At 39.3% G+C, this 13,626-nt stretch overlaps 1 protein-coding gene across 6 annotated transcripts in view; it reads left to right on the top strand.

The window, feature by feature from the left end:
- acaca (acetyl-CoA carboxylase alpha) overlaps positions 1–13,626 on the top strand; it is a 122,145-nt gene that overhangs the window by 89,026 nt on the left and 19,493 nt on the right. For all 6 annotated transcript variants that reach the window (XM_034178782.1, XM_034178781.1, XM_034178780.1 and 3 more), the window contains 4 exons: positions 592–861; positions 1,056–1,153; positions 3,645–3,765; positions 3,888–3,998. In XM_034178782.1, coding sequence (XP_034034673.1) covers positions 592–861; positions 1,056–1,153; positions 3,645–3,765; positions 3,888–3,998 — 600 coding nt within the window. The remainder of the gene's footprint in view (positions 1–591; positions 862–1,055; positions 1,154–3,644; positions 3,766–3,887; positions 3,999–13,626) is intronic.

Here is a 13,626-nt window from a genome sequence, read left to right as displayed (position 1 = left end):
ATATATATATATATATATGACATAATTTGCCATTTTTAAATTCAGAATTAGTAATTTATTTAAATAGAAACTAGGTTACTTTTTTTTTTATTAGGGTCACATTTTACTGGCTTTTTTCATTTTTTATAAATTTTAGCTATTTATCAGCACTTGGGTACCTACATTTTTAAGGGTGTGAATTTATAGGAACCTCACTATTCAACTGGATTACAGTTCATCAGCCAATGATTATTGCATCTCAGTGTCCCACATCCCCAGTTTTCTGTAACCCCCACCCTCCTCCCACAACATAATTATGTCTTTTCTATGGTCTGTCACGGCATTAGTACATAAATCTTCACTTCTGCTATTTAATGGATCTTTGAATCAAGAAAGAAATTCTCACACCTTTGCAAAATTGTCTAAAACATTTGCACAGTACTGTACCATATAAAGCTACATATATCATCTTTGACTTCATGTCTCTTCACAGAATATGTTCTACGTTATACACTGAATATGGTTCAGTGTTGTTTTGTTTTTTTTCTTTTTCTTTTCTCCTTTCAGTACATTCCCATATTTGTGATGTTAAACTGTCTTTATCCTGCACAGATTGGAATTGTGGCTTGGCGGATGACTCTGCATACTCCAGAATATCCAGCTGGTCGAGAGATCATTGTAATAAGCAATGACATCACACATAAGATAGGCTCATTTGGACCCCAGGAGGATATGCTGTTCCTGAGAGCTTCAGAAATGGCACGAGAGAGTGGCATTCCTCGAGTCTACATTGCAGCCAACAGCGGTGCCCGCATTGGTCTAGCAGAGGAAATCAGACACATGTTCCATGTGGCATGGCAAGATCCCAGTGACCCATATAAGGTCAGCCAGCAGAGTCTCACTATATATATAAAAATGCTATTTCGCTTGACCTCCACCAAATAATGTGACTCTGTCAGGCAGCAGTAGAGGAGCACACTTTCTTGGTAGCCTACTAATGAAAAGCCACATTTTATATCAAAACTTTCAAATGGACTGTTTCTGTTTCCTAACTTATTGTGGTAATTCTCCTGCAGGGATTCAAGTATCTTTACCTTACACCTCAGGATTACAAGAAGGTTTCAGCCCTTAACTCTGTACATTGTGAACATGTTGAGGATGAAGGACAATCAAGGTATGTCTTTTTTTTAACACAAGCTTAGTATAAATAACCTTTTGAAGTGAAGAAGTAGACCTGTAAAATAAATCTTTATTCATGAAAAATTGTTGTAGCCTCCAAACAGAGAGGCATACCCCAGTTTCACGGTCATCTAGCAAAAACACACTTGCCGTTAATGTCAGTTAATAAAAAGAGATGAAGATAAACTTTATTGATCTCACAGAGGAGAAATTTCACATGTTACGTCAGCTCTTAAAAAACACACAAGGTGGGTACAAGTAGAGGAAACTGTTCATCAAACAGCGTGTGCAAGGATAAGCAATAATAATAATACTTGTAACAGTACAAGACATAAGAAATGAGGTAGAAATAGAATATATATATATATATATATATATATATATACAGTAGTGTTCAGAATAATAGTAGTGCTATGTAACTAAAAAGATTAATCCAGGTTTTGAGTATATTTCTTGTTGTTACATGGGAAACAAGGTACCAGTAGATTCAGTAGATTCTCACAAATCCAACAAGACCAAGCATTCATGATATGCACACTCTTAAGGCTATGAATTTGGGCTATTAGTAAAAAAAAAAAAAAAGTAGAAAAGGTGTTCGCAATAATAGTAGTGTGGCATTCAGTCAGTGAGTTCGTCAGTTTTGTGGAACAAACAGGTGTGAATCAGGTGTCCCCTATTTAAGGATGAAGCCAGCACCTGTTGAACATGCTTTTCTCTTTGAAAGCCTGAGGAAAATGGGACATTCAAGACATTGGTCAGAAGAACAGCGTAGTTTGATTAAAAAGTTGACTGGAGAGGGGAAAACTTATACGCAGGTGCAAAAAACTATAGGCTGTTCATCTACAATGATCTCCAATGCTTTAAAATGGACAAAAAAAAAAAAAAAAACAGAGACACGTGGAAGAAAACGGAAAACAACCATCAAAATGGATAGCAGAATAACCAGAATGGCAAAGGCTCACCCATTGATCAGCTCCAGGTCGATCAAAGACAGTCTGGAGTTACCTGTAAGTGCTGTGACAGTTAGAAGACGCCTGTGTGAAGCTAATTTATTTGGAAGAATCCCCCGCAAAGTCCCTCTGTTAAATAAAGGATGAGCAGAAGAGGTTACAATTTGCCAAAGAACACATCAACTGGCCTAAAGAGAAATGGAGGAATATTTCGTGGACTGATGAGAGTAAAATTGTTCTTTTTGGGTCCAAGGGCTGCAGACAGTTTGTGAGACGACCCCCAAACTCTGAATTCAAGCCACAGTTCACAGTGAAGACAGTGAAGCATGGTGGTGCAAGCATCATGATATGGGCATGTTTCTCCTACTATGGTGTTGGGCCTATATATTGCATACCAGGTATCATGGATCAGTTTGGATATGTCAAAATACTTGAAGAGGTCATGTTGCCTTATGCTGAAGAGGACATGTCCTTGAAATGGGTGTTTCAACAAGACAATGACCCCAAGCACACTAGTAAACGAGCAAAATCTTGGTTCCAAACCAACAAAATTAATGCCTCGCAGATGTGAAGAAATCATGAAAAACTGTGGTTACACAACTAAATACTAGTTTAGTGATTCACAGGATTGCTAAAAAAAGCAGTTTGAACATAATAGTTTTGAGTTTGTAGTGTCAACAGCAGATGCTACTATTATTGTGAACACCCCCTTTTCTACTTTTTTTTTTACTAATAGCCCAATTTCATAGCCTTAAGAGTGTGCATATCATGAATGCTTGGTCTTGTTGGATTTGTGAGAATCTACTGGTACCTTGTTTCCCATGTAACAATAAGAAATATACTCAAAACCTGGATTACTCTTTTTAGTCACATAGCACTACTATTATTCTGAACACTACTGTGTGTGTGTGTGTGTATATATATATATATATATATATATATATATATATATATATATATATATATACACACGCATACACATAAACATGATTGGGATTGAAAAGGAGATAGGAAGATAGAAGATATTATTGTAGATAGAAGATAGATATTTTCTTGCTTTTATTCTTAAAAGTAATCATTTATACACCATATTTCAAGCACTGTCTTATTTGGTAATGTTATTGCAGATTTACTGGTATATGTGTAATAGTAAAGCTGCCTAGTGAAATATTTCTAAACAAATGTTTGCTTTTAGGAGTGGAGTGCTTTTTGCTTTTTTTGTTGTTGTTGTTGGTTAAGTGAAGCATTTACTTTTTCTTTTTTCTCCCCACTTTCTTGTGCTGGTCTCGTGGTTTTAATCTCCCAGAAATTACACTGCCCATGTGATTGATGCAGGGATTGTAATTTTCAAGTTAATTTTCGAGGATGTGCACAGAGAATGCTTGAAACAAACATGGACTAATTGTGACAGCACACATGACATGACAAATATGTGATGAACAGCACTTGTGTTTGTGTGCTATGAAAGTGGTCGCAGTAGAAGCTAACCTTATTGGTAGGTCATTGGTCAGATTGATTGATTGTGTTGCTATGCAGATACAAGATCACTGACATCATAGGGAAGGAAGAAGGGCTAGGTGTCGAAAATCTCAGAGGCTCTGGAATGATTGCAGGAGAGTCATCACTGGCTTATGAAGAGATCATCACCATGAACTTGGTAAGATTGAAGTGGTTACACCAAAAAAATGTCCTTCATAGCCATGAGTCTTACTGCCTGTATGATCGTTCAGTATTTTATATTTATTTTGGAGCCATAACAGGATTGGTCTCATCTTATAGGTCACCTGCCGAGCCATAGGCATTGGGGCTTACTTAGTGAGGCTTGGACAGAGAACTATTCAAGTGGACAACTCTCACATCATCCTTACTGGAGCTGGAGCACTCAATAAGGTAATGTTATCTATGAATATATATTTTGGTTGTGTAGCGTTAATAGCTAACAGGCCGCTCAGAATTATTGTTTCAAATTTAGTTCTGCATGTGAAAGAATGTTTAAAATCAGATTTCATGGTTTATTGCATGCCTAAGGCCACCAGTAGTTTTTACCTCAATGCCAGTTATTCTGTGGTTGTTACCACAGTTTGTGTGCCGGACAGCACTGGATATGGTGCGTAAACTGGGCTGTTAAAGTTTCAGTTCTGCTTATGGGAGCTCTGGTTATTTTGTAGCACTCTCTGAGGACATACGTATGTGATAACGTAATGTATCGACAAGGCAATATATGTGTTTTGATCCAAGCTAACGTGCATGCTAATGTTGCAAAAGTGTGAAAGATGGACTGCAGTGAACAGTCAAAAGTGTGGCTTTACTTTTCAGAAAAAAAAAATTCCACTCAATCAATCAATTTAATTTATATAGCGCCAAATCACAACAAACAGTTGCCCCAAGGCGCTTTATATTGTAAGGCAAGGCCATACAATAATTACGTAAAAACCCCAACGGTCAAAACGACCCCCTGTGAGCAAGCACTTGGCGACAGTGGGAAGGAAAAACTCCCTTTTAACAGGAAGAAACCTCCAGCAGAACCAGGCTCAGGGAGGGGCAGTCTTCTGCTGGGACTGGTTGGGGCTGAGGGAGAGAACCAGGAAAAAGACATGCTGTGGAGGGGAGCAGAGATCAATCACTAATGATTAAATGCAGAGTGGTGCATACAGAGCAAAAAGAGAAAGAAACACTCAGTGCATCATGGGAACCCCCCAGCAGTCTAAGTCTATAGCAGCATAACTAAGGGATGGTTCAGGGTCACCTGATCCAGCCCTAACTATAAGCTTTAGCAAAAAGGAAAGTTTTAAGCCTAATCTTAAAAGTAGAGAGGGTGTCTCTCTCCCTGATCCGAATTGGGAGCTGGTTCCACAGGAGAGGAGCCTGAAAGCTGAAGGCTCTGCCTCCCATTCTACTCTTACAAACCCTAGGAACTACAAGTAAGCCTGCAGTCTGAGAGCGAAGCGCTCTATTGGGGTGATATGGTACTATGAGGTCCCTAAAATAAGATGGGACCTGATTATTCAAAACCTTATAAGTAAGAAGAAGAATTTTAAATTCTATTCTAGAATTAACAGGAAGCCAATGAAGAGAGGCCAATATGGGTGAGATATGCTCTCTCCTTCTAGTCCCCGTTAGTACTCTAGCTGCAGCATTTTGAATTAACTGAAGTATTTTCAGGGAACTTTTAGGACAACCTGATAATAATGAATTACAATAGTCCAGCCTAGAGGAAATAAATGCATGAATTAGTTTTTCAGCATCACTCTGAGACAAGACCTTTCTAATTTTAGAGATATTGCGTAAATGCAAAAAAGCAGTCCTACATATTTGTTTAATATGCGCTTTGAATGACATATCCTGATCAAAAATGACTCCGATTTCTCACAGTATTACTAGAGGTCAGGGTAATGCCATCCAGAGTAAGGATCTGGTTAGACACCATGTTTCTAAGATTTGTGGGGCCAAGTACAATAACTTCAGTTTTATCTGAGTTTAAAAGCAGGAAATTAGAGGTCATCCATGTCTTTGTCTGTAAGACAATCCTGCAGTTTAGCTAATTGGTGTGTGTCCTCTGGCTTCGTGGATAGATAAAGCTGGGTATCATCTGCGTAACAATGAAAATTTAAGCAATGCCGTCTAATAATACTGCCTAAGGGAAGCATGTATAAAGTGAATAAAATTGGTCCTAGCACAGAACCTTGTGGAACTCCATAATTAACCTTAATCTGTGAAGAAGATTCCCCATTTACATGAACAAATTGTAATCTATTAGATAAATATGATTCAAACCACCGCAGCGCAGTGCCTTTAATACCTATGGCATGCTCTAATCTCTGTAATGAAGTTTTATGGTCAACAGTATCAAAAGCAGCACTGAGGTCTAACAGAACAAGCACAGAGATGAGTCCACTGTCTGAGGCCATAAGAAGATCATTTGTAACCTTCACTAATGCTGTTTCTGTACTATGATGAATTCTAAAACCTGACTGAAACTCTTCAAATAGACCATTCCTCTGCAGATGATCAGTTAGCTGTTTTACAACTACCCTTTCAAGAATTTTTGAGAGAAAAGGAAGGTTGGAGATTGGCCTATAATTAGCTAAGATAGCTGGGTCAAGTGATGGCTTTTTAAGTAATGGTTTAATTACTGCCACCTTAAAAGCCTGTGGTACATAGCCAACTAATAAAGATAGATTGATCATATTTAAGATCGAAGCATTAAATAATGGTAGGGCTTCCTTGAGCAGCCTGGTAGGAATGGGGTCTAATAGACATGTTGATGGTTTGGATGAAGTAACTAATGAAAATAACTCAGACAGAACAATCTGAGAGAGAGAGTCTAACCAAATACCGGCATCACTGAAAGCAGCCAAAGATAACGATACGTCTTTGGGATGGTTATGAGTAATTTTTTCTCTAATAGTTAAACTTTTATTAGCAAAAAAAAGTCATGAAGTCATTACTAGTTAAAGTTAAAGGAATACTCGGCTCAATAGAGCTCTGACTCTTTGTCAGCCTGGCTACAGTGCTGAAAAGAAACCTGGGGTTGTTCTTATTTTCTTCAATTAGTGATGAGTAGTAAGATGTCCTAGCTTTACGGAGGGCTTTTTTTTATAGAGCAACAGACTCTTTTTCCAGGCTAAGTGAATATCTTCTAAATTAGTGAGACGCCATTTCCTCTCCAACTTACATGTTATCTGCTTTAAGCTGCAAGTTTGTGAGTTATACCACGGAGTCAGGCACTTCTGATTTAAAGCTCTCTTTTCAGAGGAGCTACAGCATCCAAAGTTGTCTTCAATGAGGATGTAAAACTATTGACAAGATACTCTATCTCACTTACAGAGTTTAGGTAGCTACTCTGCACTGTGTTGGTATATGGCATTAGAGAACATAAAGAAGGAATCATATCCTTAAACCTAGTTACAGCGCTTTCTGAAAGACTTCTAGTGTAATGAAACTTATTCCCCACTGCTGGGTAGTCCATCAGAGTAAATGTAAATGTTATTAAGAAATGATCAGATAGAATGGAGTTTTCAGGGAATACTGTTAAGTCTTCAATTTCCATACCATAAGTCAGAACAAGATCTAAGATATGATTAAAGTGGTGGGTGGACTCATTTACATTTTGAGCAAAGCCAATTGAGTCTAATAATAGATTAAATGCAGTGTTGAGGCTGTCATTCTCAGCATCTATGTGGATGTTAAAATCTCACAGTAACGACCAGGAGGACGATAGATAACAACAAATAAAACTGGTTTTTGGGACTTCCAATTTGGATGGACAAGACTAAGAGTCAAGCTTTCAAATGAATTAAAGCTCTGTCTGGGTTTTTGATTAATTAATAAGCTGGAATGGAAGATTGCTGCTAATCCTCCGCCTCGGCCCGTGCTACGAGCATTCTGACAGTTAGTGTGACTCGGGGGTGTTGACTCATTTAAACTAACATATTCATCCTGCTGTAACCAGGTTTCTGTAAGGCAGAATAAATCAATATGTTGATCAATTATTATATCATTTACTAACAGGGACATAGAAGAGAGAGACATAATGTTTAATAGACCACATTTAACTGTTTTAGTCTGTGGTGCAGTTGAAGGTGCTATATTATTTTTTCTTTTTGAATTTTTATGCTTAAATAGATTTTTGCTGGTTATTGGTGGTCTGGGAGCAGGCACCGTCTCTACGGGGATGGGGTAATGAGGGGATGGCAGGGGGAGAGAAGCTGCAGAGAGGTGTGTAAGACTACAACTCTGCTTCCTGGTCCCAACCCTGGATAGTCACGGTTTGGAGGATTTAAGTAAATTGGCCAGATTTCTAGAAATGAGAGCTGCTCCATCCAAAGTGGGATGGATGCCGTCTCTCCTAGCAAGACCAGGTTTTCCCCAGAAGCTTTGCCAATTATCTATAAAGCCCACCTAATTTTTTGGACACCACTCAGACAGCCAGCAATTCAAGGAGAACATGCGGCTAAACATGTCACTCCCGGTCCGATTGGGGAGGGGCCCAGAGAAAACTACAGAGTCCGACATTGTTTTTGCAAAGTTACACACCGATTCAATGTTAATTTTAGTGACCTCCGATTTGCGTAATCGGGTGTCATTACTGCCGACGTGAATTACAATCTTACCAAATTTACGCTTAGCCTTAGCCAGCAGTTTCAAATTTCCTTCAATGCCGCCTGCTCTGGCCCCCGGAAGACAATTGACTATGGTTGCTGGTGTCGCTAACTTTCACATCCCAAAGACGTTATCTTTGGCTGCTTTCAGTGATGCCGGTAATTGGTTAGACTCTTTCTCTCAGATTGTTCTGTCTGAGTTATTTTCATTAGTTACTTCATCCAAACCATCAACATGTCTATTAGACCCCATTCCTACCAGGCTGCTCAAGGAAGCCCTACCATTATTTAATGCTTCGATCTTAAATATGATCAATCTATCTTTATTAGTTGGCTCTGTACCACAGGCTTTTAAGGTGGCAGTAATTAAACCATTACTTAAAAAGCCATCACTTGACCCAGCTATCTTAGCTAATTATAGGCCAATCTCCAACCTTTCTTTTCTCTCAAAAATTCTTGAAAGGGTAGTTGTAAAACAGCTAACTGATCATCTGCAGAGGAATGGTCTATTTGAAGAGTTTCAGTCAGGTTTTAGAATTCATCATAGTACAGAAACAGCATTAGTGAAGGTTACAAATGATCTTCTTATGGCCTCAGACAGTGGACTCATCTCTGTGCTTGTTCTGTTAGACCTCAGTGCTGCTTTTGATACTGTTGACCATAAAATTTTATTACAGAGATTAGAGCATGCCATAGGTATTAAAGGCACTGCACTGCGGTGGTTTGAATCATATTTATCTAATAGATTACAATTTGTTCATGTAAATGGGGAATCTTCTTCACAGACTAAGGTTAATTATGGAGTTCCACAAGGTTCTATGCTAGGACCAATTTTATTCACTTTATACATGCTTCCCTTAGGCAGTATTATTAGACAGCATTGCTTAAATTTTCATTGTTACGCAGATGATACCCAGCTTTATCTATCCATGAAGCCAGAGGACACACACCAATTAGCTAAACTGCAGGATTGTCTTACAGACATAAGGACATGGATGACCTCTAATTTCCTGCTTTTAAACTCAGATCCTTACTCTGGATGGCATTACCCTGACCTCTAGTAATACTGTGAGAAATCTTGGAGTCATTTTTGATCAGGATATGTCATTCAAAGCGCATATTAAACAAATATGTAAGACTGCTTTTTTGCATTTACGCAATATCTCTAAAATTAGAAAGGTCTTGTCACAGAGTGATGCTGAAAAACTAATTCATGCATTTATTTCCTCTAGGCTGGACTATTGTAATTCATTATTATCAGGTTGTCCTAAAAGTTCCCTGAAAAGCCTTCAGTTAATTCAAAATGCTGCAGCTAGAGTACTGACGGGGACTAGGAGAGAGCATATCTCACCCATATTGGCCTCTCTTCATTGGCTTCCTGTTAATTCTAGAATAGAATTTAAAATTCTTCTTCTTACTTATAAGGTTTTGAATAATCAGGTCCCTTCTTATATTAGGGACCTCATAGTACCATATCACCCCAATAGAGCGCTTCGCTCTCAGACTGCATGCTTACTTGTAGTTCCTAGGGTTTGTAAGAGTAGAATGGGAGGCAGAGCCTTCAGCTTTCAGGCTCCTCTCCTGTGGAACCAGCTCCCAATTCGGATCAGGGAGACAGACACCCTCTCTACTTTTAAGATTAGGCTTAAAACCTTCCTTTTTGCTAAAGCTTATAGTTAGGGCTGGATCAGGTGACCCTGAACCATCCCTTAGTTATGCTGCTATAGACTTAGACTGCTGGGGGGTTCTTCTCTTTTTGCTCTGTATGCACCACTCTGCATTTAATCATTAGTGATTGATCTCTGCTCCCCTCCACAGCATGTCTTTTTCCTGGTTCTCTCCCTCAGCCCCAACCAGTCCCAGCAGAAGACTGCCCCTCCCTGAGCCTGGTTCTGCTGGAGGTTTCTTCCTGTTAAAAGGGAGTTTTTCCTTCCCACTGTCGCCAAGTGCTTGCTCACAGGGGATCGTTTTGACCATTGGGGTTTTTACGTAATTATTGTATGGCCTTGCCTTACAATATAAAGCACCTTGGGGCAACTGTTTGTTGTGATTTGGCGCTATATAAATAAAATTGATTAATTGATTGACATTTCTCAAAACAGAGTCGCCAATAACCAGAGTTTGATCCTTGGCAGGTGTGTCGCCGAGTGGGGAAAAACGGTTAGAAATGTGATGGGTTGGCGGTGTACACGGGGCTTCTGTTTAGGGCTACGCTTCCTCCTCACAGTCACCCAGTCGGCCTGCTTTCCCGGCTGCTCAGGATCTGCCAGAGGGAAACTAACAGCGACTAAGCTACCTTGGTCCCCACCGACTACAGGGGCCTGGCTAGCTGTAGAATTTTCCACGGTGCGGAGCCGAGTCTCCAATTCGCTCAGCCTGGCCTCCAAAGCTACGAATAAGCTACACTTATTACAAGTACCATTACTGCTAAAGGAGGCCGAGGAATAACTAAACATTTCACACCCAGAGCAGAAAAGTGCAGGAGAGACAGGAGAAGCCGCCATGCTAAACCGGCTAAGAGCTAGTAGCTGCGCTAAGCTAGCGGATTCCTAAAAACACACAAAGTGAATAATGTGTAAATAATTTAGAGGTGATTCAGCAGAGGGAGTGCTTTAGTTAAGGCAAGTTAAGATTACACTGTGAAACAAATCATTATCTAGGTAACTAGATCAATCTAACTGCGCAGATTAAACAGCTAACAGATACAGCAAAACACCGCTCACAAGGCATATGTGTGGAACTAAACCAGCTTCAAGACAGGCTGTAGATCAAGTCTGACCAAACACTGAAGACAGACTGGGATTGATCTGAAAATGCTGTACAGTGTTTGGATTTTGCCTTTGCCAGGCCAAAGCGTGTCATGAGCCAGTGTTAGTAGTACTGTACCTCACTAACACCTACAGTGAAGCCAGATACAGCTTGCTGTGATGTGCCGTCCTCATTGGCAAGAAAGAGGAAGTAACCCAAATAAAAAAAAAAACACTATGGGAAGATGAAGCCTCATTTCAGTAACGAACAGGCCTCTCGGTTTGTGAGACTGACTCAACAAGCTAATGACATGTATGCCTTTTGATTGTGACTTCTAGAGATGGAGAAAAGATGACAGTTGTTGCTTGAGAAAAGCTGGAAAAGGAAATGGAAAAAATAAGAACAGGAATCAATATTTGAGTAGATGTTTTTGTTTTGTTTTTTACAGAGGGTGAAATGTAAAACCAAGGTTTAGCGTACCCCTTAAACTGCTTTGAGATACCATTTTAGTGTTCTAGTTTAAAGTGGAGATGTGAAATTATTGCTGTCTGTGTGTGTGTCTGGTGCTTATTTGGTTTTACAAGAGATACACATTGCTGATACAAGTGATTTGTTTCTTATGCGTCTGCATTTTAATGAGGATTTAGTGATAAATGTCTATTAACCAATTATGCCTTTTATTAGGTAATATGAGAGGGAGGGAAAGGAGCAGTGTGTGCATCTCTCTTGCTCAGTTTGCTTCATTATTTTAACACAAAAAATATAGTGCAAATTTGAAACTAGGAATCAGGAGGACAGGGTGACTTGAAGAAATTTGGAAAGCATCGTGTGATTTCCATGTTTGTTCTGACTCATTGATCTGGCCTCCACCTGACCAGGGGTTCCCTTTCAGTCGCAGCCACAGGCCTGCAGACCACTCATCATGGAATAATTGAAAGCAAAGCATGAAGTTCTATTTGCATAAAAATAGAATGGCATGCTGGATGCTGCAGGGCAGGACGCCTATATAATTTGTTTTTAATCAAAATGAAAACATTTGCTGAGGCAGATTGTTTTCAGTGCATCCGCTCATGTCTGCAGGCTTCACTACCTCCTCTTGTTTTTCTTTTTCTTCCTCTCTCCTTGTCATTGTGTTAAGGTGACTTCATTCCAAATTTGATGACAGAAAGCAACATGGCGAATCATGCAAAAAGCCCAGTGATGTTGTAGCTATTTGCAGCATTTCTGGAAACTCACTTATTCCTCCTCTGGCCCCTTGGTTTAGCACGGTTTATGAGACTACACCAAAAGTAATGCTTACTGACAGGTATCTGCAGCATATAGTTGATGGATTCCATTATATTCTTTACAGAAAATCAGCCGTGTTTATATTGAATTGAATTGAATTTGTCGTGCGTGTTCATGGTTATTAACTTAAGCTTACCAGCGAGCAGGAGGTCACCATTCAGGAATTCTTTCATTAACAGTTGGGAAAACTCATATTTTCATGGCAACTGGATAGTAACTACTTGCTCAAATACCACAGTGATCGCTTCCATGCATTTGGTCTCTTTTTCTCCCTGTCATGCCCCTCCTCCTGTGTCCTTTCCTCTCTGCCATGGAATCATAATGAAGCCTCCGATGGCCAGGGGGTTTTGTGTATGTCAAGGTGACTGCAATATTTCTCAATGCCACAGGATTTTCTGACAGCTTTACGAGTCTGCTCCAGATTTGTAGCCAGATACATAACCATTAATGGTAATAAAGAAAGTAAATGATGGCTGTGCAGGTGAAAAGCAGAGGGAAGGGATGGAGCTCCCCCCTCTGATTTTTATTGAACCATGTTGAGACCTCTGTACTTATTTGTAGTTGCTTGTTAAAATGAAGACTTTGGCATTAAGGTGTTACCGCTTCACATTTTTGCACAGGCAGAGAAAACGTGAATATTTCTGTGACATCCATGTCACCCTTACATAACAGCCTGTTTCACACTTGGCGGGTAAAGTAAACTTCAAGGCTGAAAATCAGACACATTAACCAGTCATTTGAAAAAAAAAAAACAATAAATAATTGAATAAATAAAATCTCTTGAAAGGCTGACATGTGCTGCCACCTGCCTGCAGCCTCTGGAATAGAGAGATCTACCTGCTGATAACTGGTATTGAGGCATTGATGTGTGTCTATGGCTGTATGTGGGATATTGATCCACTTGGACCAGAGACCTGTTCACACTTTCTGTTCGTAGCCCACAAGTTTACACAATATGAGCAGTGAATTAACTCTCAATCATGGCATATGTAGATGATAGAGATGGTCTTCAAAGGGTAAAGCTACACTAAATATAACAAAGACATTAGTTTTTCCTCTGTTGGACATAATAAGTAAAATAAACAAAACTAGTCAAAAAAGGAAGGCTTACAAATTACTCATTGTTATATTATGCTGTTGCTCAGGAAGATGCCATACTATATTAACATTAATATCTTAATATTAATAGCCAAGTAGTTAGTGTGCTTGTTTTGTTTGTTCAGGTTCCACACCTGCATGAATGTAGAGTTGAATCAGGAAGAGGATCTGGCTAAAAATCAGCATACAGATCTGGTGACCCCAAGTGAAAAAAGCAGCTGAAAGAATTTACTATCATGAAAATAATATAATAATGCTCTGCAATATTTATTTTTGTCCACAGC

The sequence above is a fragment of the Thalassophryne amazonica genome, chromosome 9, assembly GCF_902500255.1.
Source record: "Thalassophryne amazonica chromosome 9, fThaAma1.1, whole genome shotgun sequence".
Taxonomy (NCBI): domain Eukaryota; kingdom Metazoa; phylum Chordata; class Actinopteri; order Batrachoidiformes; family Batrachoididae; genus Thalassophryne; species Thalassophryne amazonica.
Note: the sequence above shows the minus strand (reverse complement) of the source record. Positions and strands in the feature narration are given on the sequence as shown.